The sequence below is a fragment of the Heptranchias perlo genome, chromosome 18 (assembly GCF_035084215.1).
Source record: "Heptranchias perlo isolate sHepPer1 chromosome 18, sHepPer1.hap1, whole genome shotgun sequence".
Taxonomy (NCBI): Eukaryota; Metazoa; Chordata; class Chondrichthyes; order Hexanchiformes; family Hexanchidae; genus Heptranchias; species Heptranchias perlo.
This window is the reverse complement of record NC_090342.1, coordinates 317,587-343,236: the sequence shown is the minus strand read 5'-3', so window position 1 is coordinate 343,236 and position 25,650 is coordinate 317,587. Positions and strand designations below refer to the sequence as shown.

General features: G+C 44.2%; 1 protein-coding gene across 5 annotated transcripts in view; it reads right to left on the bottom strand.

The window, feature by feature from the left end:
• Positions 1 to 25,650, bottom strand: part of cracr2aa (calcium release activated channel regulator 2Aa) — a 205,020-nt gene that overhangs the window by 34,586 nt on the left and 144,784 nt on the right. For 4 of the 5 annotated variants that reach the window (XM_067999165.1, XM_067999167.1, XM_067999168.1 and 1 more), the window contains 3 exons: positions 24,950 to 25,082; positions 18,093 to 18,174; positions 11,304 to 11,418 (listed from right to left, as the gene is read on the bottom strand). In XM_067999165.1, coding sequence (XP_067855266.1) covers positions 11,304 to 11,418; positions 18,093 to 18,174; positions 24,950 to 25,082 — 330 coding nt within the window. The remainder of the gene's footprint in view (positions 1 to 11,303; positions 11,419 to 18,092; positions 18,175 to 24,949; positions 25,083 to 25,650) is intronic. The other variant, XR_010966159.1, reaches the window with a different exon arrangement.

The window sequence follows — 25,650 nt, the reverse complement described above, 5'->3', positions numbered from 1 at the left end:
AATGGAATTCAATGCGGAGAAGTGTGAGGTAATGCATTTGGGGAGGGCAAACAAGGCAAGGGAATACACAATAAATGGGAGGATACTGAGAGGTGTAGAGGAAGTGAGGGACCTTGGAGTGCATGTCCATAGATCCCTTAAGGTAGCAGGAGGTAGATAAGATGATTAAGAAGGCATATGGAATACTTTCCTTTATTAGCCGAGGCATAGAATATAAGAGCAGGTCGGTTATGCTGGAACTGTATAAAACACTAGTTAGGCCACAGCTTGAGTACTGTGTACAGTTCTGGTCACCACATTACAGGAAGGATATAATTGCACTCGAGAGGGTACAGAGGAGATTTATGAGGATGTTGCCAGGACTGGAGAATTTAAGCTATGAGGAAAGATTGGATAGGCTGGGGTTGTTCTCTTTGCAACAGAGGAGCTGAAGGGTGATTTAATTGAGGTGTATAAAATTATGAGGATCCTAGATAGGACCTATTTCCCTTAGCAGAGAGGTCAATAACCAGGGGCACTGATTTGAAGTAAATGGTAGAAGGATTAGAGAGGAGGTGAGGAAAAATGTTTTCACCCAGAGGGTGGTGGAGATCTGGAATTCACTGTCTGAGAGGGTGGGAGAGGCAGAAACTCTCAACTCATTTAAAAAGTACCTGGATGTGCACCTGAAGTGCTGTAACCTACAGGGCTACGGACCAAGAGCTGGAAAGTGGGATTAGGCTGGGTGGCTCATTTTCGGCAGGCACTGACACGATGGTCCGAATGGCCTCCTTCTACGCTGTAAATTTTCTATGATTCTAAGTTTGCTGATGACACAAAGATAGGCAGCACTGTAAGCAGCGTAGATGGAAGCATAAAATTACAGAGAGATATTAATAGATTAAGTGAATGGGCAAAACTGTGGCAAATGGATTTCAATGTAGGCAAGTGTGAGGTCATCCACTTTGGACCTAAAAAGGATAGAACAGAGTACTTTCGAAATGGTGAAAAGCTCGAAACAGTGGAGGTCCAAAGAGACCATGGGGTCCATGTACATAGATCATTAAAATGTCATGGACAGGTACAGAAAATAATCAAAAAGGCTAAGGAAATGCTGGCCTTTATATCTAGAGGACTAGAATACAAGGGGGTAGAAGTTATGCTACAGCTATACAAAGCCCTGGTTATACCACCCTGAAGTACAGTTCAGTTCTGGATACTGCACCTTAGGAAGGATATACTGGCCTTGGAGGGAGTGCAATGTAGATTTGCTAGAATGATACCTGGAGTCCAAGGGTTAAATTATCATAGAATCATAGAAGTTACAACATGGAAACAGGCCCTTCGGCCCAACATGTCCATGTCGTCCAGTTTATACCACTAAGCTAGTCCCAATTTCCTGCACTTGGCCCATATCCCTCTATACCCATCTTACCCATGTAACTGTCCAAATGCTTTTTAAAAGACAAAATTGTACCCGCCTCGACTACTGCCTCTGGCAGCTCGTCCCAGACACTCACCACCCTTTGAGTGAAAAAATTGCCCCTCTGGACCCTTTTGTATCTCTCCCCTCTCACCTTAAATCTATGTCCCCTCGTTATAGACTCCCCTACCTTTGGGAAAAGATTTTGACTATCTACCTTATCTATGCCCCCCATTATTTTATAGACTTCTATAAGATCACCCCTTAACCTCCTACTCTCCAGGGAAAAAAGTCCCAGTCTGTTTAACCTCTCCCTATAAGTCAAACCATCAAGTCCCGGTAGCATCCTAGTAAATCTTTTCTGCACTCTTTCTAGTTTAATAATATCCTTTCTATAATAGGGTGACCAGAACTGTACACAGTATTCCAAGTGTGGCCTCACCAATGCCCTGTACAACTTCAACAAGACATCCCAACTCCTGCATTCAATGTTCTGACCAATGAAACCAAGCATGCCGAATGCCTTCTTCACCACCCTATCCACCGGTGACTCCACTTTCAAGGAGCTATGAACCTGCACTCCTAGATCTCTTTGTTCTATAACTCTCCCCAACGCCCTACCATTAACGGAGTAGGTCCTGGCCCGATTCGAGCTACCAAAATGCATCACCTCACATTTATCTAAATTAAACTCCATCTGCCATTCATCGGCCCACTGGCCCAATTTATCAAGATCCCGTTGCAATCCTAGATAACATTCTTCACTGTCCACAATGCCACCAATCTTGGTGTCATCTGCAAACTTACTAACCATGCCTCCTAAATTCTCATCCAAATCATTAATATAAATAACAAATAACAGCGGACCCAGCACCGATCCCTGAGGCACACCGCTGGACACAGGCATCCAGTTTGAAAAACCCTCTACAACCACCCTCTGTCTTCTGTCGTCAAGCCAATTTTGCATCCAATTGGCTACCTCACCTTGGATCCCATGAGATTTAACCTTATGTAACAACCTACCATGCGGTACCTTGTCAAAGGCTTTGCTGAAGTCCATGTAGACCACGTCTACTGCACAGCCCTCATCTATCTTCTTGGTTGCCCCTTCAAAAAACTCAATCAAATTCGTGAGACATGATTTTCCTCTCACAAAACCATGCTGACTGTTCCTAATTAGTCCCTGCCTCTCCAAATGCCTGTAGATCCTGTCCCTCAGAATACCCTCTAACAACTTACCCACTACAGATGTCAGGCTCACCGGTCTGTGAGGAAAGATTACACAAACTAGAGTTGTATTCCCTGGAATCTAGAAGATTAAGGGGTGATTTGATTGAAGTTTTCAAGAAATTAAGGGGAACTGATAGTGTAGATAGAGAGAAACTATTTATGCTGGTTGGGGAGTCTAGAACTAGGGGTCATGGCCTAAAAATTAGAGCCAGGACTTTCAGGAGTGAAGTTAGGAAACATTTCTACACGCAAAGGGCGGTAAAAGTTTGGAACTCTCTTCCGCAGTTGATGCTAGCTCAATTGTTAATTTTATATCCGAGATTGATAGATTATTGTTAACTAAAGGTATTAAGGGATATGGGGCTAATGTTAGGTCACAGATCACCCATGATCTCATTGAATGGCGGAAGAGGCTTGAGGGGCTAAATGGCCTACTCCTGCTCCTATGTTCCTATAATGGACGGGTTGTACTCAACAGAACTGGGACCAATGTCCTCGCAGGGAGGTTAACTAGTGCTGTGGGGGAGGGTTTAAACTAGTTTGGCAGGGGGATGGGCACCAGGGTGAAACATTAGAGAGGAGAAACAAAGTACACAGAGGACTGGGAGGGAAAAATAGCATGAGAGTAAAGGATAGTTCAGAAATAGGTGGGATCAGATAGGGAGCAAATGTGAGGCAATCTGAGATGAGTTTAGAGTGCATGTGTGTAAATGCACGGAGTGTGGTAAATAAGGTTGGTGAGCTGAAGGCTCAAGTCGCCAAATGGGACTATGATATAGAGGCAATAACAGAGAGCTGGCTCAAAGAAGGGGAGGATTGGGTACTTGATATTCCTGGATACAAGGTATTCAGGAAAGATAGGGAAGGGAAGAAAGGAGGAGGGGGGATGGCAGTATTGATCAAAGAAACTATTATAGCACCGGAAAGGGATGATGTAGTTGAGGGGTCAAAGACAGAATCGATTTGGTTAGAATTAAGGAACAATACAGGAGCTATTACACTACTGGGTGTATATTTTAGGCCACCAAATACTGGGAAAGAGATAGAGGAGCAAATTTGCAGGCAAATTACAGAAAGATGCAAGAAATATAGAGTGGTGATAAGGGGAACTTCAATTATCCCAATATAGACTGGGATAGTAACAGTGTAAAGGGCAAAGGGGGGGAGGAATTCCTGAAATGTGTACAAGAGAACTTTCTGGCACAGTGTGTTTCCAGCCCAACCAGGAAGGAACATAAGAAATAGGAGCAGGAGTAGGCCTATCGGCCCCTCGAGCCTGCTCCGCCATTCAATAAAATCATGGCTGATCTGATCCTAACCTCAAATCTAAATTCATATCCAATTTCCTGCCTGCTCCCCGTAACCCCTAATTCCCTTTACTTCTAGGAAACTGTCTATTTCTGTTTTAAATTTATTTAATGATGTAGCTTCCACAGCTTCCTGGGGCAGCAAATTCCATAGACTGGAATTCCGCAGATCCAGGAAGCAGTGCTGGATCTAGTTCTGCGGAATGAATTGGTGTAAGTGGAGCATGTTTCAGTGGGGGAGCATTTGAGGAACAGTGATCATAATATTATTAGGTTTAGAATAGTTATTGAAAAGGTCAAGGAACAATAAAATGTGAAAATACTTAACTGGAGGAGGGCTAATTTCAGTGACTTAAAAAGCGATCTGGCTCAGGTGGATTGAAATCAAAAATTGGTAGGCAAAACAGTAACTGAACAATGGGAGGCCTTCAAGGAGGAGATGGTTCGGGTACAGAGTAGACACATTCCTACGAGGGGGAATAGAAGGCCATCCAATGCTAGAGCTCCCTGGATGACTAAAGATGTGGAGATTAAAATGAAACAGAAAAAGGAGGCTTATGATGAATGTAAGGTTCATAATACAGTAGAGAACCAGGCTGAATACAGAAAGTACAGAGAAGATCGAAAAAAGGGAATAAGAGGGACAAAGAGAGAGTATGAGAATAGATTAGCGGCTAGCGTAAAAGGAAACCTAAAAGAGGGAGCTGTTCCGTTGGGACGGGTTCCACTTAAACCGGCTGGGACCAGTGTCCTGGCGAATCGAATAACTAGGGTTGTAGATAGGGCTTTAAACTAAAAAGGGATGGGGGGAGGGGTCAGGTGAGGGGAAATTTATAAATCTAAAAAGAAAAGTCAAGGCAACAGAGCAGTGTAGTGATTTGCAGATTTGTAAAGATAAGCAGAGTATGACAGGAAGGGACAGAGAGTTTAATGGTAATAATGCATCAGCGAATAAGGTTAAAGCAGGGAAAAATGGTAAAAAGTTAAAATTAAATGCTCTTTATCAGAATGCACGAAGCATTCGTAACGAGATAGATGAATTAATGGCACAAAGAGAGATAAATGGGTTGGATCTAATAGCCATTACAGAGATATGGTTGCAAGGTGAACAAGGTTGCGAACTAAATATTCCAGGGTACTAGACATTTCTAAAAAACAAGCAGAATGGAAGGGGGAGGCGAGGGGGGTGGGTAGCGCTGATAATAAAGGATGACATAAGGACAGTAGTGAGAAAGGATCTTGGCTCAGAAGATCAGGAAGTAGAATCAGTATGGGTGGAGATAAGAAATAATAGGAGCAGAAAACTCTGGTGGGAGTAGTTTATAGGCCCCCTAACCAGTAGCAATTCCATTGGAAAGAGTATTAATCAAAAAATAATAGGAGCTTGTAATAAAGGTAATGCAATAAACGTGGGGGACTTTAATCTTCATGTAGACTGGATAAATCAAATTGGCAAAGGCAGTCTGGAGGATAAGTTCATGGAATGCATTCGAGACAGTTTCCGAGAACAATATGTCATGGAACCAACCAAAGAACAGGCTATTTTAGATTGTGTATTGTGTAATGAGACAGGGTTAATTAGTAATCTCACAGTAAAGGATCCTCTGGGGAAGAGTGATCATAATATGATAGAATTTCATATTGAGTTTGAGAGTGATGTAGTTAAGTCTGAAACTAGAGTCTTAAACTTAAATAAAGCCAATTACATAGGTATGAGGGGCAAGCTGGGAAATTAGATTAAAAGGTATGACGGTAGATAAGCAAACACAAACATTTACACAAATATTTTAATATTCTCAACAAATATACATTCCATTGAGAAATAAAAACTCCACGGGAAAAGTGATTCATCCGTGGCTAACTAAAGAAGTTAAGGATAGTATTAGATTAAAAGAAGAGGCTTATAATGTTGCGAAGAATAGTAAGCCTGAGGATTGGGAGAGTTTTAGAAACCAGCAAAGGATGCCCAAAAAATTGATAAAAAGGGAGAATATAGAATATGAAAGTAAACTAGCAAGAAATATAAAAACGGATTGTAAGAGCTTCGACAAGTATGTAAAAAGGAAGAAAATAGCAAAAGTAAATGTTGGTACCTTAAAGGCTGAGACAGGAGATATTATAATGGGGGATAAGGAAAAGGCAGAGACGTTAAACAAATATTTTGTATCTGTCTTCACAGTAGATGACACAAAAAGCAGACCAGAAATAGTGGGGAACCAAGGGTCTAATGAGAGTGAAGAACATAAAGTAATTAATATCAGTAGAGAAAAAGTACTGGAGAAACTAATGGGACTAAAAGCCGATAAATCCCCTGTACCTGATGGCCTACATCCAAGGGTTCTAAAAGAGGTGGCTGCAGAGCTGGTGGATGCTTTGGTTATGATCGTCCAAAATACTAGAACGGTCCCAGCGGATTGGAAGATAGCAAATGTAACCCCGCTATTCAAGAGAGAAGGGAGAGAAAACAGGGAACTACAGACCAGTTAGCCTGACATTCAGTCATAGGAACATAGGAACAGGAGTAGGCCATTCAGCCACTCGTGCCTGCTCTGCCATTTGATAAGATCATGGCTGATCTGTGATCTAGCTCCATATACCCGCCTTTGGCCCATATCCCTTAATACCTTTGATTGCCAAAAAGCTATCTATCTCACATTTAAATTTAGCAATTGAGCTAGTATCAATTGCCGTTTGCGGAAGAGAGTTCCAAACTTCCACCACCCTTTGTGTGTAGAAATGTTTTCTAATCTCGCTCCTGAAAGGTCTGGCTCTAATTTTTAGACTGTGCCCCCTACTCCTAGAATCCCCAACCAGCGGAAATAGTTTCTCTCTATCCACCCTATCTGTTCCCCTTAATATCTTATAAACTTCAACCAGATCACCCCTTAACCTTCGAAACTCCAGAAAATACAACCTCAATTTGTGTAATCTCTCCTCGTAACTTAACCCTTCAAGTCCGGGTATCATTCTAGTAAACCTACGCTGCACTCCCTCCAAAGCCAATTATGTCCTTCCGAAGGTGCGGTGCCCAGAACTGCTCACAGTACTCCAGGTGCAGTCTAACCAGGGTTTTGTATAGCTGCAGCATAACTTCTGCCCCCTTGTACTCTGGTCCTCTAGATATAAAGGCCAACATTCCATTAGCCTTATTGATTATTTTCTGCACCTGTTCATGATACTTCAATGATTTATGTACCTGAACCCCTCGGTCCCTTTGGACGTCCACTGTTTTTAACTTTTTACCATTTAGAAAGTACCCTGTTCTATCCTTTTTTGATCCAAAGTGGATGACCTCACATTTGTCTACATTAAATTCCATTTGCCACAGTTTTGCCCATTCACCTAATCTATCAATATCGCTTTGTAATTTTATGTTTTCATCTACACTGTTTACAATGCCACCAATCTTTGTGTCATCGGCAAACTTAGATATGAGACTTTCTATGCCTTCATCTAAGTTGTTAATAAATAGTGAATAATTGAGGTCCCAAGACAGATCCCTGCAAGACTCCACTAGTCACATCTTGCCAATGTGAGTACTCTCTGTCGCCTTTCGCTCAGCCAATTTCCTAACCAAGTCCGTACTTTTCCCTCGATTCCATGGGCTTCTAACTTTGCTAACAGTCTCTTAGAAGTTACAACATGGAAACAGGCCCTTCGGCCCAACATGTCCATGTCGCCCAGTTTATACCACTAAGCTAGTCCCAATTGCCTGCACTTGGCCCATATCCCTCTATACCCATCTTACCCATGTAACTGTCCAAATGCTTTTTAAAAGACAAAATTGTACCCGCCTCTACTACTGCCTCTGGCAGCTCATTCCAGACACTCACCACTCTTTGAGTGAAAAAATTGCCCCTCTGGACCCTTTTGTATCTCCCCCCTCTCACCTTAAATCTATGTCCCCTCGTTATAGACTCCCCTACCTTTGGGAAAAGATTTTGACTATCTACCTTATCTATGCCCCTCATTATTTTATAGACTTCTATAAGATCACCCCTTAACCTCCTACTCTCCAGGGAAAAAAGTCCCAGTCTATCTAACCTCTCCCTATAAGTCAAACCATCAAGTCCCGGTAGCATCCTAGTAAATCTTTTCTGCACTCTTTCTAGTTTAATAATATCCTTTCTATAATAGGGTGACCAGAACTGTACACAGTATTCCAAGTGTGGCCTTATTAATGTCTTGTACAACTTCAACAAGACATCCCAACTCCTGTATTCAATGTTCTGACCAATGAAACCAAGCATGCCGAATGCCTTCTTCACCACCCTATCCACCTGTGACTCCACTTTCAAGGAGCTATGAACCTGTACTCCTAGATCTCTTATGTGGGACCTTATCAAATGCCTTCCGGAAGTCCATATAAATAACATCCATTAACATTCCCCTGTCCACTACTTTAGTCACCTCTTCAAGAAATTCAATCAGGTTTGTCAGGCACGACCTACCTTTCACAAATCCATGCTGGCTCTCTCTGATTAACTGAAAATTCTCGAGGTGTTCAGTCACCCTATCCTTAATTATGGACTCCAGCATTTTCTCCACAACAGGTGTTAGGCTAACTGGTCTATAATTCCCTGGTTTCCCTCTCTCTCCTTTCTTAAAAAGCGGAGTGAGATGTGCAATTTTCCAATCCAGAGGGACAGTTCCTGAATCTAGAGAACTTTGAAAGATTATAGTTAGGGCATCTGCAATGTGCTCACCTACTTCCTTTAAAACCCTGGGATGGAAACCATCTGGTCCTGGGGATTTGTCACTCTTTAGTGCTATTAGTCATTGGGAAAATGCTGGAATCCATTATTAAGGAAGTGGTAAAAGGGCACTTAGAAAATCAAAATACGATTAGGCAGAATCAACATGGTTTTATAAAAGGGAAATCATGTTTGACAAATCTATTAGAGTTTTTTGAGGATGAAACTAGCAGGGTAGATAAAGGGGAACCAATGGATGTAGTATAATTAGATTTTCAAAAGGCATTCGATAAGGTGCCACATAAAAGGTTGTTACACAAGGTAAGAGCTCATGGGGTTGGGGACAACATATTAGCATGGATAGAGGATTGGTTAACGGACAGAAAACAGAGAGTAGGGATAAACGGATCATTTTCATGTTGGCAGCCTGTAACTAGTGGAGTGCCACAAGTGTCTCAGCTATTTACAATCTATATTAATGACTTAGATGAAGGGACCGAGTGTAATGTATCCAAGTTTGCGGACGATGCAAAACTAGGTGGGAAGGTAAGCTGTGAGGAGGACACAAAGAGTCTGCAAAGGGACACAGGTTAAATGAGTGGGCAAGAAGGTGGCAGATGGAGTATAATGTGGGGAAACGTGAGGTTATTCATTTTGGTAGGAAAAATAGAAAAACAGAATTTTTTTTAATGGTGAGAAACTATTGAATGTTGGTGTTCAGAGAGATTTGGGTGTCCTCGTACAAGAAACACAAAAAGTTAGCATGCAGGTACAGCAAGCAATTAGGAAAGCAAATGGCATGTGGGCCTTTATTGTAAGGGGGTTGGAGTACAAGAGTAAGGAAGTCTTACTACAATTGTACAGGGCTTTGGAGAGACCTCACCTGGAGTATTGTATACAGTTCTGGTCTCCTTATCTATGAAAGGATATACTTGCCTTAGAGGTGGTGCAACAAAGGTTCACTAGATTAATTCCTGGGATGAGGGGGTTGTGCTATGAGGAGAGGTTGAGTAGAATGGGCCTATACTCTCTGGAGTTTAGAAGAATGAGAGGTGATCTCATTGAAACATACAAGATTCTGAGGGGGCTTGACAGGGTAAATGCTGAGAGATTGTTTCCCCTGGCTGGAGAGTCCAGAACTAGGAATCATAGTTGCAGGATAAGGGGTCGGCCATTTAAGACTGAGATGAAGAGGAATTGCTTCATTCAGAGGGCTGTGGATGCTCAGTTGTTGAGTATATTCAAGGCTGAGATCGATAGAGGGTTGATGAGGGTAGTGCAGCTGATGTTGTATATATGGATTTTCAAAAGGCATTTGATAAAGTACCACATGATAGACTTGTTAGCAAAATTAAAACCCATGGGATTAAAGGGACAGTGGCAGTGTGGATACAAAATTGGCTAAGGGACAGAAAGCAGAGAGTAGTGGTGAGCGGTTGTTTTTGAGACTGGAGGGAAGTATACAGTGGTGTTCCCCAGGGGTCAGTATTAGGACCACTGCTCTTTTTGATATATCTTGATGACCTGGGCTTGGATATAGAAGGTATAATTTCAAAGTTTACAAATGACATGAAACTCAGGAATGTATTAAACAATGTGGAGGATAGTAACAGACTTCAGGAGGACAGAGACAGACTGGTGAAATGGGCAGACACAGGGAAGATGAACCTTAACGCAGAGAAGTGAGAAGTGATACATTTTGGTAGGAAGAATGATGAGAGGCAATATAAACAAAATGGTACAATTTTAAAGGGGGTTCAGGAACAGAGAAACCTAGGGGTGCACATACACAAATCTTTGAAGGTGACAGGACAAGTTGAGAAGGTGGTTAAAAAAGCATGGGGGATCCTGGGCTTTATTAATAGAGGCACAGAGTACAAAAGCAAGGAAGTTGTGATAAACCTTTATAAAACACTGGTTAGGTCTCAGCTGGAGTATTGTGTTCAATTCTGGGCACCACACTTTAGGAAGGATGTCAAGGCCTTGGAGAGGGTGCAAAAGAGATTTTGTGTAATGAGCGCACTCTCTCAGAATCATAGAATGATACAGCACAGGAGGCCATTCGGCCCATCATGCCTGTGACTCAATCCTGGAACAAGTATCATAGTAGGTGCAGCACAAGTGGGGCCCATTGTGCTGGTGCCGGCTCTTTGAAAGAGCTATCCAATTAGTCCCATTTCCCTGCTCTTTCCCCATAGCCCTGTAAATTTTTTCCCTTGAAGTATTTATCCAATTCCCTTTTGAAAGTTATTACTAAATCTGCTTCCACCGCCCTTTCAGGCAGTGCATTCCAGATCAGAACAACTCGTTGCGTAAAAAAAATTCTCCTCATGGCGCCTCTGGCTCTTTTGCCGATCACCTTAAATCTGTGTCCTCTGGTCACCGACCCTTCTGCCAGTGTATACAGTTTCTCCTTATTTACTGACTGGAAGAATCTGTCACAGGCACTGACCCCTAAGGAAGGGCTGTGACCTTTGTGATTCAGACAACACTTTATCTTAAAACTAAAGCAGGAGTCTGTTTGCCTCCAGTAATGGTGACTTTGCTGAAATGACACTAAGGAGGGAAGAATAAAATAATTACAAAATGAAGCTAAATTTGACACCATGATCCAGAACATTTTAAGCAGAATCTGTGTCGTCACAAAGTATAAGAGACTAGTCACGGAACCTGGACACTTTCCAGCCACTGTCGGACAGCACGAAAGGACACTGCAGCTGTGATGTCGTAGATCAGAACAACACCGTCGGCCTTACGGAAGAACTGCATTGTAATACTGCGAAACCTGCAACGTTAAAACACCACATTAAACAAGTCATAGCATTGAAGAGTTTAACAATAAACACTCCCAACTAGATAGATTAGTAAAGTTTATTTAATAAAATAATCTTCATAAACATCAAATTTGCTGTTTTGTCATTTTTTAAGTTCACAAAATATACTTAAATTGAAAGCAAAAAACATTCCCACATGTCAAAATTAAAACACTGATGGATATTAGTGCAGTAACGCGCCCTTCTCCAATAGATCTGGAATCATGTAGGTAATTCCCTGTTCCTAAGGAGTTAGTATCACAACGCCAAATATCTTCAAGTCCCAGACACATATAGAATCATAGAAAGGTTACAGCACGGAAGGAGGCTATTCGGTCCATCGAGTCCGTGCCGGCTCTATGCAAGAGCAATCCAGCTAGTCCCACTCCCCCATCCTATCCCTGTAGCCTTGCAAATTTTTTCCCCTCAAGTACTTATCCAGTTCCCTTTTGAAGGCCATGATTGAATCTGCCTCCACCACCCCCTCAGGCAGTGCATTCCAGATCCTAACCACTCGCTGTGTAAAAAAGTTTTTCCTCATGTCACCTTTGGTTCTTTTAGCAATCATCTTAAATCTATGTTCTCTGGTTCTTGACCCATCTGTCAATGAGAACAGTTTCTCTCTATCTACTCTGTCTAGACCCTTCATGATTTTGAATACCTCTATCAAATCTCCTTGCAACCTTCTCTGTTCCAAGGAGAACAACCCCAGCTTCTCCAGTCTATCCACGTAACTAAAGTCTCTCATCCCTGGAATCATTCTAGTAAATCTCTTCTACACCCTCTCTAAGGCCTTCACATCTTTCCTAAAGTACAGTGCCCAGAACTGGTCACAATACTCCAGTTGTGGCCGAACCAGTGTTTTATAAAAGATCATCATGGCTTCCACATCATGACTTTCAAATCTACAACAACAACTTACATTTATATAGCGCCTCTAACATGGTAAAACATCCCAAGGCGCTTCACAGGAGTGTTATTAAACAAAATTTGACACCGAGCCACATAAGAAGATATTAGGACAGGTGACCAAAAGCTTGGTCAAAGAGGTAGGTTTTAAGAAGCATCTTAAAAGAAGAGAGAGTGGTAGAGAGGGGAAGAGGTTTAAAGAGGGAATTCCAGAGCTTTGGCAGCTGAAGGCATGGCCATCAATGGTGGATCGATGAAAATTGGGGATGCGCAAGAGGCCAGAATTGGAGGAGCGCAGAGATCTCGGAGGGCTCTTGGGCTGGAGGTGGTTACAGAGATAGAGAGGGGTGAGGCTATGGAGGAATTTGAACATGAGGATGAGAATTTTAACAATAAGGTGTTGCTGGACCAGGAGCCAATGTAGGTCAGCGAGCACGGGGTGATGGGTGAACGGGACTTGGTGCGAGTTAGGATGTGGGCAGCAGAGTTTTGGTTGAGCTGAAGTTTACGGAGGGTGGTACACGGGAGGCCAGCCAGGAGAGCATTGGAATAGTCAAGTCTGGAGGTAACAGTGCCATGGATGAGAGATTCAGCAGCAGATGAGCTAAGGCAGGGGCAGAGACGGGCAATGTTACGGAGGTAGAAGTGGGCGGTCTCGGTGATGGAGAGGATATGGGGTCGGAAGCTCATCTACAAAGTCTAGACATATATCTAAAAGGCCAAGAATTGTTCCGTCCTCACACCAAGGGAAACAAAATTTCCCATGTGTGTAATTGGCAAATAAATTTCAATATAGATAAGTGTGAGGTGGTGCATTTTGGTCGCAAAAATAAGGAGGCCACATACTGATTGGATAATAAGAGTCTAAATGGGGTAGAGGAGCAGAGGGATCTCGGGGTACAGACACACAAATTAGTAAAAGTAGCAACACAGGTTAATAAAGCAATAAAAAAGGTAAAGCAAGCATTAGGGTTAATTTCTAGAGGGAAAGAATTGAAAAGCAGAAAAGTTATGTAAAACTTGTATCGAACCTTAGATAGAACACACTTGGAATACTGTGAACAGTTCTGGTCTCCATATTATAAAAAGAATATAGAGGCATTGGAGAAGGTGCAAAAAAGATTCACAAGGATGATACCAGAACTGAAAGGATACGCCTATCAGGAAAGGCTGAACAGGCTGGGACTCTTTTCTCTAGAAACGAGAAAGCTGAGGCCTGATAGAGGTCTTTAAGATAACAAAAAGGTTTGATAGGGTCGGCTTAGAGAAAATGTTTCCACTTGAGGGGGAGACCAGAACTAAATGTCGGAATTCAGAAGAAACTTCTTTACACAAAGAATGGTAAGAATATGGAACTCGCTACGACAAGTAGTTGAGGCGAATAGCATAGATGCATTTAAAGGGAAGCTAGATAAGCACATGAGGGAGAAAAGAATAGAAGGATATGATGATAGGGTTAGATGAAGTAGGGAGGGAGGAGGCTCAAACGCAGCATAAACGCTGGCAAAGACCAGTTGGGCCGAATGGCCTATGTCCAACATCTGGGGACTTGTGCCAAAATTGGGAGAGCTGTCCTACAAACTAGTCGAGCAACAGCCTGACATAGCCATATTCACAGAATCATACCTTTCAGCCAACATCCCAGACTCTTCCATCACCATCCCTGGCTATGTCCTGTCCCACCGGCAGGACAGACCCACCAGAGGTGGCGGTACAGTGATATACAGTCAGGAGGGAGTGGCCCTGGGAGTCCTTAACATTGACTCTGGACCCCATGAAATCTCATTGCATCAGGTCAAACATGGGCAAGGAAACCTCCTGCTGATTACCACCTACCGCCCTCCCTCAGCTGATGAATCAGTCCTCCTCCATGTTGAACACCACTTGGAGGAAGCACTGAGGGTAGCAAGGGCACAGAATGTACTCTGGGTGGGGGACTTCAATGTCCATCACCAAGAGTGGCTCGGTAGCACCACTACTGTCCGAGCTGGCCGAGTCCTGAAGGACACAGCTGCCAGACTGGGCCTGCGGCAGGTGGTGAGCGAACTAACACGAGGGAAAAACTTACTTGACCTCGTCCTCACCAATCTACCTTTCGCAAATGCATCTGTCTGTGACAATATTGGTAGGAGTGACCACCGCACAGTCCTCGTGGAGATGAAGTCCCGTCTTCGCACTGAGGCCACCATCCAACGTGTTGTGTGTCACTATCACCGTGATAAATGGGATAGATTCAGATCAGATCTGGCAGCTCAAAACTGGGCATCCATGAGGCGCTGTGGGCCATCAGCAGCAGCAGAATTGTATTCCAGCACAATCTGTAACCTCATGGCCCAGCATATTCCTCACTCTACCATTACCAACAAGCCAGGGGATCAACCCTGGTTCAATGAGGAGTGTAGAAGAGCATGCCAGGAGCAGCACCAGGCGTACCTAAAAATGAGGTGCCAACCTGGTGAAGCTACAACTCAGGACTACATGCATGCTAAACAGCGGAAGCAACATGCTAAGCGATTCCACAACCAACGGATCAGATCAAAGCTCTGCAGTCCTGCCACATCCAGTTGTGAATGGTGGTGGACAATTAAACAACTAACGGGAGGAGGAGGCTCTGTAAACGTCCCCATCCTCAATGATGACAGAGTCCAGTACGTGAGTGCAAAATACAAGGCTGAAGTGTTTGCAACCATCTTCAGCCAGAAGTGCCAAGTGGGTGATCCATCTCGGCCTCCTCCCTATATCCCCAGCATCACAGAAGCCAGTCTTCAGCCAATTCGATTCACTCCACGTGATATCAAGAAATGGCTGAGTGCACTGGATACAGCAAAGGCTGTGGGCCCCGAAAACATCCCGGCTGTAGTGCTGAAGACTTGTGCTCCAGAACTAGCTGCACCTCTAGCCAAGCTGTTCCAGTACAGCTACAACACTGGCATCTACCCGACAATGTGGAAAATTGCCCAGGTATGTCCTGGCCACAAAAAGCAGGACAAATCCAATCCGGCCAATTACCGCCCCATCAGTCTACTCTCAATCATCAGCAAAGTGATGGAAGGTGTCGTCGACAGTGCTATCAAGCGGCACTTACTCACCAATAACCTGCTCACCGATGCTCAGTTTGGGTTCCGCCAGGACCACTCGGCTCCGGACCTCATTACAGCCTTGGTCCAAACATGGACAAAAGAGCTGAAATCCAGAGGTGAGGTGAGAGTGACTGCCCTTGACATCAAGGCAACATCTAACCGAGTGTGGCACCAAGGAGCCCTAGTAAAATTGAAGTCAATGGGAATCAGGGGGAAAACTCTCCAGTGGCTGGAGTCATACCTAGCACAAAGGAAGATGGTAGTGGTTGTTGGAGGCCAATCATCTCAGCCCCAGGACATTGCTGCAGGTGTTCCTCAGGACAGTGTCCTTGGTCCAACAATCTTCAGCTGCTTCATCAATGACCTTCCCTCCATCATAAGGTCAGAAATGGGGATGTTCACTGATGACTGCACAGTGTTCAGTTCCATTCGCAACCCCTCAGATAATGAAGCAGTCCGTGCCCACATGCAGCAAATGTAAGGAGTCTTACAACACCAGGTTATAGTCCAACAGCTTTATTTGTTGGACTATAACCTGGTGTTGTAAGACTCCTTACATTTGTCCACCCCAGTCCATCACCGGCATCTCCACATCACACATGCAGCAAGACCAGGAGAACACCCAGGCTTGGGGTGATAAATGGCAAATAACATTCGCACCAGGCAATGACCATCTCCAACAAGAGAGAGTCTAACCACCTCCCCTTGACATTCAATGGCATTACCATCGCCGAATCCCCCACCATCAACATCCTGGGGGTCACCATTGACCAGAAACTTAACTGGACCAGCCATATAAATACTGTGGCTACAAGAGCAGGTCAGAGGCTGGGTATTCTGCGGCGAGTGACTCACCTCCTGACTCCCCAAAGCCTTTCAACCATCTACAAGGCACAAGTCAGGAGTGTGATGGAATACTCTCCACTTGCCTGGATGAGTGCAGCTCCAACAACACTCAAGAAGCTTGACACCATCCAGGACAAAGCAGCCCGCTTAATTGGCCCATCCCCCACCCTAAACATTCACTCCCTTCACCACCGGCGCACTGTGGCTGCAGTGTGCACCATCCACAGGATGCACTGCAGCAACTCGCCAAGGCTTCTTCGACAGCACCTCCCAAACCCGCGACCTCTACTACCTAAAAGGACAAGAGCAGCAGGCATATGGGAACAACACCACCTGCACGTTCCCCTCCAATTCACACACCATCCCGACTTGGAAATATATCGCCGTTCCTTCATCGTCGCTGGGTCAAAATCCTGGAACTCCCTTCCTAACAGTACTGTGGGAGACCCTTCACCACACGGACTGCAGCGGTTCAAGAAGGCGGCTCACCACCACCTTCTCAAGGGCAATTACGGATGGGCAATAAATGCCGGCCTCGCCAGCGACGCCCACATCCCATGAACGAATAAAAAAAAAATTCTGTGCTGTAGACTCGATGTAACTCAATGAAATGTAATTTAAAGATTCGCCTGTGTAGGTAATTTGATGATATTGCGTTATAAGGGAGTTTTTACAAAAATGGCCTGTTTCTGTGCTGTGGCATTTAATATGGTACAGGCCTAGCAATCCAGAGGTTGGGAGATGGGTACCGGCCTAGTAATCCAGAGGTTGGGAGCTGGGTACCGACCTAGTAATCCAGAAGTTGGGAGATGGGTACCGGCCTAGTAATCCAGAGGTTGGGAGCTGGGTACCGGCCTAGTAATCCAGAGGTTGGGAGTTGGATACCAGCCTAGTAACCCAGAGGTTGGCAGTTGGATACAGGCCTAGTAATCCAGAGGTTGGGAGTTGGATACCAGCCTAGTAATCTAGAGGTTGGGAGTTGGATACCAGCCTAGTAATCCAGAGGTTGGAAGTTCGAATCCTACGATGGCAAGCTACACAACTCAATTCAATAAATCTGTTAGTTGGAGACTAACACTACAAAAATGACTATGAAAACCAACTGGTTCATTAGTATCCTCCAGCGAGGAACCTGACACCCTTACCCAGTCTGTTCTACATGTGACTCCAGTCCCACCCTTACCCAGTCTGTTCTACATGTGACTCCAGTCCCACCCTTACCCAGTCTGTTCTACATGTGACTCCAGTCCCGCCCTTACCCAGTCTGTTCTACATGTGACTCCAGTCACGCCCTTACCCAGTCTGTTCTACATGTGACTCCAGTCCCACCCTTACCCAGTCTGTTCTACATGTGACTCCAGTCCCGCCCTTACCCAGTCTGTTCTACATGTGACTCCAGTCCCACCCTTACCCAGTCTGTTCTACATGTGACTCCAGTCCCGCCCTTACCCAGTCTGTTCTACATGTGACTCCAGTCCTTTCGTATCTTTGAAGTAACCTCTCAGGTTACTCATTGTCTATGGAAGGAATCTGACCACCTTCTCAGGGCACATACTGATGGACAATAAATGCAGCCTTTCCAAAGACCCCATATCCTGATAACAGTTAAACAACATTCTATTATTCTATGTACTAAAAATATTTTTCTTGAATAAGATTGTCAGTCACCGTACAAAATGAAATTTAGCAGATGACAATTCTAAGCAACTTATTCTGGCCTACAGTCATGCAGACTATGTACCTCCCTTAGAAAATACCCACAATAAGGCTCTACTGCAACAGAAACCAGGTTTAAATCACCATTAACCCACCGTTCCTGTCCCGCAGTGTCCCAAAGTTGAAGAGCCAGCAGACTGTTATCAACATTTATTGTTTTCACGTGATAATCTATACCTGGAAATAAAAACAATTTTTATATAGAAGCATTTATAAATTATATATTATACAGGTGTTTGCACACTGCGTATAATTTATATAATTTGTTAAAGTGAATTTACTATTTAGAAGCAATTTTCTCCAAACATCAACCTGACCTTCAACCTCAAACTCATCTGCAGAGAATGGTTGAGGCAAAGACGGCTCCAGGGAGGTGAAGCAGATACTCTGTGAGGGAAGAGTGGCCTCAAGTCTCCCACCTGTAGTGTCGCCTACACGTGACTCCAGTCCCACAATACCTGGTTGACCTTAATGCCCTGAGAGGTGACCAACTGAAGTAATCTTGATAGAACTCAAAAGCAAGAGAAATATCAGATCAGCTGATCAGAAACAACCCAGGCATTGAATCTGAAGCAAGACTCCAGCAATCCAGCTCAGGTCTCCTCACTAATACCTGGGGCCTGGTGTCCAAGCTGGAGAGATGCCCCACAGACCAGTCATACTCACACAGTCTGATATTTATCACCATCTCTGGATATTAGAAAAGTTTGTTATGCTAAAGGAGGACAAACAGAATCGACTGTTTTGCAATCAACTGTATCGCCAAAACAGGACATTTAAATTTTAAATCCCACTTGAGACCCTTAGCAGTGCTGGGCCAAGGGACACACAGCTGTTGCTAGGGTGCAGTGGACAGGAAATATGAGACAGATTTCTCTCATTTGCATATTAATATATGGGGGGATATATTACACGATCACCCCCACTCCTGGTGGAATTGCTAACAGGTGAAATGGGAGGGGGTGCAGGGAGACCAAATCCCATCTCACCCGCCAGACTAGTGCTCCTGCTCCTTCAGGCCCCAGCAATGGCACTATATAAATGCTGCTGTTAAGGGAGTTTTCAAGGCCGTGGACTGACGACGAATTGTCTCATCACAGGACAGAATTCAAAAACAGACATATCCCACAGGGTTAAAGACAATGAAAGTGGCTTAATATCGACAATGGGCAGCCTTTAAAGAGGAGATGGTTCGGGTACAGTCTGGGTACATTCCCATGAGGGGGAAAGGAGGGCAACTAAAGCCAGAGCTCCCTGGATGACAAAAAAGATAGAGAGTAAGATGAAGCAGAAAAAAAGGGGCATATGACAGATGACAGATTGACACACAAGTGAGAACTGGGCTGAATATAGAAAGTTCAGAGGGGAAGTGAAAAAGGAAATAAGAGGGGCAAAGAGAGAGTATGAGAATAGACTGGCGGCTAATATAAAAGGGAATCCAAAAGTCTGCTATAGGAAGAACAAGGAGAGGCAATGTAAACTAAAGGGCACAATTCTAAAAGGCATGCAGGACCATTGAGATCTGGGGGTATTGGTGCACAAATCGTTGAAGGTAGCAGGGCAGATTGAGAAAGCAGTTAAAAAAGCATACAGGATCCTGGGCTTTATAAATAGAAACATTCACCTGAGGAAGGAGGAAGCCTCCGAAAGCTTGTGAATTTCAAATAAAATTGCTGGACTATAACTTGGTGTTGTAAAATTGTTTACAATTGTCAACCCCAGTCCATCACCGGCATCTCCACATCATTTATAAATAGAGGCATAGAGTACAAAAGCAAGGAAGTTATGGTGACCCTTTATAAAACACTGGTTCGGCCACAACTGGAGTATTGTGTCCCGTTCTAGGCACCGCACTTTAGGAAGGATGTGAAGGCCTTAGAGAGGGTGCAGAAGAGATTTACTAGAATGATTCCAGGGATGAGGGACTTCAGTTACGTGGATAGACTGGAGAAGCTGGGGTCGTTCTCCTTGGAACAGAGACGGTTGTGAGGAGATTTGATAGAGGTGTTCAAAATCATGAAGGGTCTAGACAGAGTAGATAGAGAGAAATTATTTCCATTGGCGGAAGGGACAAGAACCAGAGGACATAGATTTAAGGTGATTGGCAAAAAAACCAAAGGTGACATGAGGAAAAACTTTTTTACACAACGAGTGGTTGGGATCTGGAATGCGCTGCCTGAGGGGGTGATGGAGGCAGATTCAATCATGGCCGTCAAAAGGAAATTGAATAAGTACTTGAAGGGAAAAAATTTGCAGGGCTACGGGGAAAGAGCAGGGGAGTGGGACTAGCTGGATTGCTCTTGCATAGAGCCGGCACAGACTCGATGGGCCGAATGGCCTCCTTCCGTGCTGTAACCTTTCTATGATTCTATGACTAGTAATAATTACCCTGCTGGGCCTAGGCCTGGTTATTCTAGTTCTGAAAGGGAAATCGTGTTTGACAAATTTATTAGAGTTTATGAGGGTGTAAGTAGCAGGGTAGATAAAGGAAAACCAGTGAATGCCGGATATTTGGATTTTCAAAAGGCATTCGATAAGGTGGAGTAAGCCATTCGGCCCCACGAGCCTGCTCCACCATTCAATCAGATCATGGCTGATCTTTGACCTCAACTCCGCTTTCCTGCTCGATTCCCATATCTCGATTCCCCTACAGTCCAAAAATCTATCGATCTCAGCCTTGAATATACTCAACGACTGAGCATCCACAGCCCTCCGGGGTAGAGAATTTCAAAGACTCACAACCCTCTGAGTGAAGAAATTCCTCCTCATCTCAGTCTTAAATGGCTGACCCCATATCCTGCGACCAAGCCCTCCAGTTCTAGACTCTCCAGCCAGGGGAAACAACCTCTCAGCATCGACCCTGTCAATTCCCCTCAGAATCTTATATGTTTCAATGAGATCACCTCTCATTCTTCTAAACTCCAGAGAGGATTGGTTAATGGACAGAAAACAGAGAATAGCAATAAACAGGTCATTTTCAGGTTGTCAGGCTGTAACTAGTGGGGTGCCGCAGGGATCAGTGCTTGGGCCTCAGCTATTTACAATCTATATTCATGACTTAGATGAAGGGACCGAGTGTATTGTATCCAAGTTTGCTGGCGATACAAAGCTAGGTGGGAAAGTAAGTTGTGAGGAGGACACAAAGAGTCTGCAAAGGGATATAGACAGGTTAAGTGAGTGGGCAAGAAGGTGGCAGATGGAGTATAATGTGGGGAAATGTGAGGTTATTCACTTTGGTAGGAAGAATAGAAAAACAGAATATTTTTTAAATGGTGAGAAACTATTAAATGTTGGTGTTCAGAGAGATTTGGGTGTCCTCGTACAAGAAACACAAAGTTAGCATGCAGGTACAGCAGGCAATTAGGAAGGCAAATATCATGCTGGCCTTTATTGCAAGGGGGTTGGAGTACAAGAGTAAGGACATCTTAATACAATTGTACAGGGCTTTGGTGAGACCTCACCTGGAGTACTGTGTACAGTCTTGGTCACCTTATCCAAGGAAGAATATACTTGCTTAGAGACGGTGCAACCAAGGTTAGACCATAGAAAAGATACAGCACAGAAGGGGGCCATTTGGCCCATCGTGTCCACGCCGGCTCGAAGAACAACCAGGTGCCCATTCCAATCCCACCTTCCAGCACCCGGTCCGTAGCCCTGCAGCTGACAGCACTTTAGGTGCAGGTCCAGGTACTTTTTAAAAAGAGTTGAGGGTCCCTGCCTCCACCACCAATTCGGGCAGCGAATTCCATACACCCACCACCCTCTGGGTAAAAAAGTTTTCCCTCATGCCCCCTCTAATCCTTCCACCAATCAGCTTAAATCTATGTCCTCTAGTTCTTGAACTCTCCGCTAGGGGAAACAGGTACTTCCTGTCTACTCTATCTAGGCCCCTCATAATTTTGTACACCTCAATCAAGTCTCCCCTCAGCCCCCTCTGCTCCAAGGAAAACAACCCCAGCCTATCCAATCTCTCCTCGTAGCTGCAATTTTCAAGCCCTGGCAACATTCTTGTAAATCTTCTCTGCACTCTTTCCACAGAAATTACGTCCTTCCTGTAATGTGGTGACCAGAACTGCGCACAATACTCCAGCTGTGGCCTTACCAGTGTTTTATACAGTTCCATCATTACATCCCTGCTTTTGTATTCTATACCTCGGCTAATAACGGAGAGCATTCCGTATGCCTTCTTCACAACCTTATCTACCTGTACTGCCACCTTCAGGGACCTGTGCACATGCACTCCAAGGTCTCTCACTTCCTCTACCCCTCTCAATATATTCCCGTTTACTGCATATTCCCTTTTACTGTTTGCCCTCCCTAAGTGCATTACCTCACACTTCTCTGGGTTAAACTCCATTTGCCATTTTTCCGCCCACTCCACCAACCCATTGATATCTTCTTGGAGTCTACAGCTATCCTCTTCACTATCAACTACAATGCCAATTTTTGTGTCGTCTGCAAATTTGCCAATCATGCCCCCTACATTCAAGTCCAAATCATTAATATATACCACAAACAGCAAGGGACTCAACACTGAGCCCTGTGGCACACCACTGGAAACGGATTTCCATTCGCAAAGACATCCATCGACTTTTACCCTTTGTTTCCTGTTACTGAGTCAATTTTGGATCCAATTCACCACATTTCCCTGTATCCCACGGGCTTTTACCTTTATGATCAGTCTGCCATGTGGGACCTTGTCAAATGCCTGACTAAAATCCATGCAGACAACATCCACTGCAATACCCTCATCAATCCTCCTTGTCACTTCCTCAAAGAATTCAATCAGATTTGTAAGGTATGACCTTCCCTGATCAAATCCATGCTGACTATCCCTGATTAAACCATGCCTTTCCAAGTGACAGTTGATCCTATCTCTCAGTATTGATTCTAATAGTTTGCCCACCACCGAGGTAAGACTGACCGGCCTATAATTGTTCAGCCTTTCCCTCGTACCCTTTTTAAACAATGGTACTACGTTTGCAGTCTTCCAGTCCTCCGGTACCTCCCCTGTATCTAGTGAGGATTGGAAAATGATCCTCAGAGCATCCGCTATTTCCTCCCTGGCTTCCTTCAATAGCCTGGGAAACAATCCATCCGGCCCTGGTGACTTATCAACTTTCCAGTCCCTCTAGTACTTCCTCTCTCGTTATGTTTACCTTATCCAATATTTCACACCTCTCCTCTTTAACTACTACGTCCGGATCATCCCTTTCCTTTGTGAATACGGAGACAAAATATTCATTTAAAACCCTCCCCACATCCTCTGCTTCTACACACAAGTTACCCTTATCATCCCTGATAGGTCCCACCTTTTCCTTAGCTGTCCTCTTGTTCTTAATGTACTGATAAAGCATCTTTGGGTTTTCTTTAATCTTACTAGCTAATATTTTTTTATGCCCTCTCTTTGCTTTCCTTATTTCCTTTTTTACATCATCCCTGTACTTTCTATACTCCTCTAGGCTTTCTGCAGTATTTAGTTTTCTGTGACAGTCATAAGCTTTCTTTTTCTGCTTTATCTTGCCCCGTATACTTCTAGACAACCAGGGGGCTCTAAATTTGGCAGTGCCACCCTTTATCTTTGAGGGGACGTGTCTGCATTGTACCCGTAGAATTTCACTTTTTAGTGCCTCCCACTGGCTTGCCACTGATTTCGCCTCAAGTAGTTGTGTCCAGTCCACTTCTGCCAAATCACCCCTTAGTTCTGTAAAATTTGCCTTCCCCCAATTTAAAACGTTTACTCCTGATTTAACTCTGGCCTTTTCCATAATAATGCTAAAACTAACTGAATTGTGGTCACTATCCCCAATATGGTCACCCACTGTCACTTCACCCACTTGCCCATCTTCATTTCCCAGGACTACATCTAGAATTGCATCCCCTCTTGTTGGGTTTGTCACGTACTGGCTAAAAAAGTTCTCCTGGACACCGATCAAGAATTTTGCGCCCTCTGTGCCCCTCACACTGTTTGAATCCCAGTTGATGTTAGGGTAGTTGAAGTCCCCTACTATTATTGCCCTCTTATTTTTACACTCAGAAATTTGCCTACATATTTGTTCTTCTATCTCCCTTTCGTTATTCGGGGGTTTATAGTTCACTCCTAGTAGTGTGACTGCCCCTTTTTTATTTCTTAGCTCAACCCATATGGCCTCGATTGATGATCCATTTAGCAGATCATCCCTTCCCACAACTGTAATTGATTCTTTAACCAATAATGCTACCCCCCTCCTTTTTTATCACCCACTCTATCCTGCCTGAAAACTCTATATCCAGGGATATTGAGCTGCCAATTATCCCCCTCTTTAAGCCAGGTTTCTGTTATAGCAATGGTTCACTAGATTGATTCCTGGGATGAGAGGATTGTCCTATGAGGAGAGATTGAGTAGAATGGGCCCATATTCTCTGGAGTTTAGAAGAATGAGAGGTGATCTCATTGAAATATATAAGATTCTGAGGGGGCTTGACAGGGTAGATGCCGAGAGGCTGTTTCCCCTGGCTGGAGAGTCTAGAACTCGGGGGGGTCCCATAACATTATGGAAAAGTTTATATTCATTTGAAAATACCACTGAAATCAGCCATCAACAGACTTGCAAGTAAAAATAAATTGTTAATTTTTAAAAATTAATTGTTAATTGAAAATTGTGCTGTCTGATATTAGCAACAGAGAGTTCATATGGATTCCACCATTTTAACAAACCTTTTGGGTTAATGAGCAGATAGAGGAAATATGTCGGAACGAGTTACTAAGAAGCAGAATGCAATTTCAACCCTATAATTTCTGTTACCAGCACTTTTCCAGCTCTCTCCACTGCTTCCAATTTGAATTAAATGTTCAAAGATGAAGAACGTTCCCACCTGGAACTGATATTAGCTTCATAAATTTAGCGATAGTACAAAAAAATCCATATCACATCACGAGGGACATAATGAAAGGTGACATCACTTCACATACCGACAGTGGCAGAAATTCCAGGGTGAAAACTATCACCACAGAATCTGCGTAAAACGCAGCTTTTCCCCACACTGGAATTGCCGACAAAAATGATTTTGAATAAACGATCAGGGCTGGCACTCGATTCTTTGTCCTGCGAAGAATAGATCATTCGTTTCATTTAAAGTTCTTTGAAAAGTGAATCAATTCCACGCTTCAAAATTCAGCTTTAAGCAGGTGTATTATACAAAACACTGGTGAGGCCACATATAGAGCCTACTGCCCCTCACTGTGGGCAGGGACCGTTGCTCCTACTGCCCCTCACTGTGGGCAGGGACCATTGCTCCTACTGCCCCTCACTGTGGGCAGGGACCATTGCTCCTACTGCCCCTCACTGTGGGCAGGGACCGTTGCTCCTACTGCCCCTCACTGTGGGCAGGGACCGTTGCTCCTACTGCCCCTCACTGTGGGCAGGGACCATTGCTCCTACTGCCCCTCACTGTGGGCAGGGACCATTGCTCCTACTGCCCCTCACTGTGGGCAGGGACCATTGCTCCTACTGCCCCTCACTGTGGGCAGGGATCATTGCTCCTACTGCCCCTCACTGTGGGAGAGACCATTGCTCCTACTGCCCCTCACTGTGGGCAGGGACCATTGCTCCTACTGCCCCTCACTGTGGGAAGGACCATTGCTCCTACTGCCCCTCACTGTGGGAGGGACCA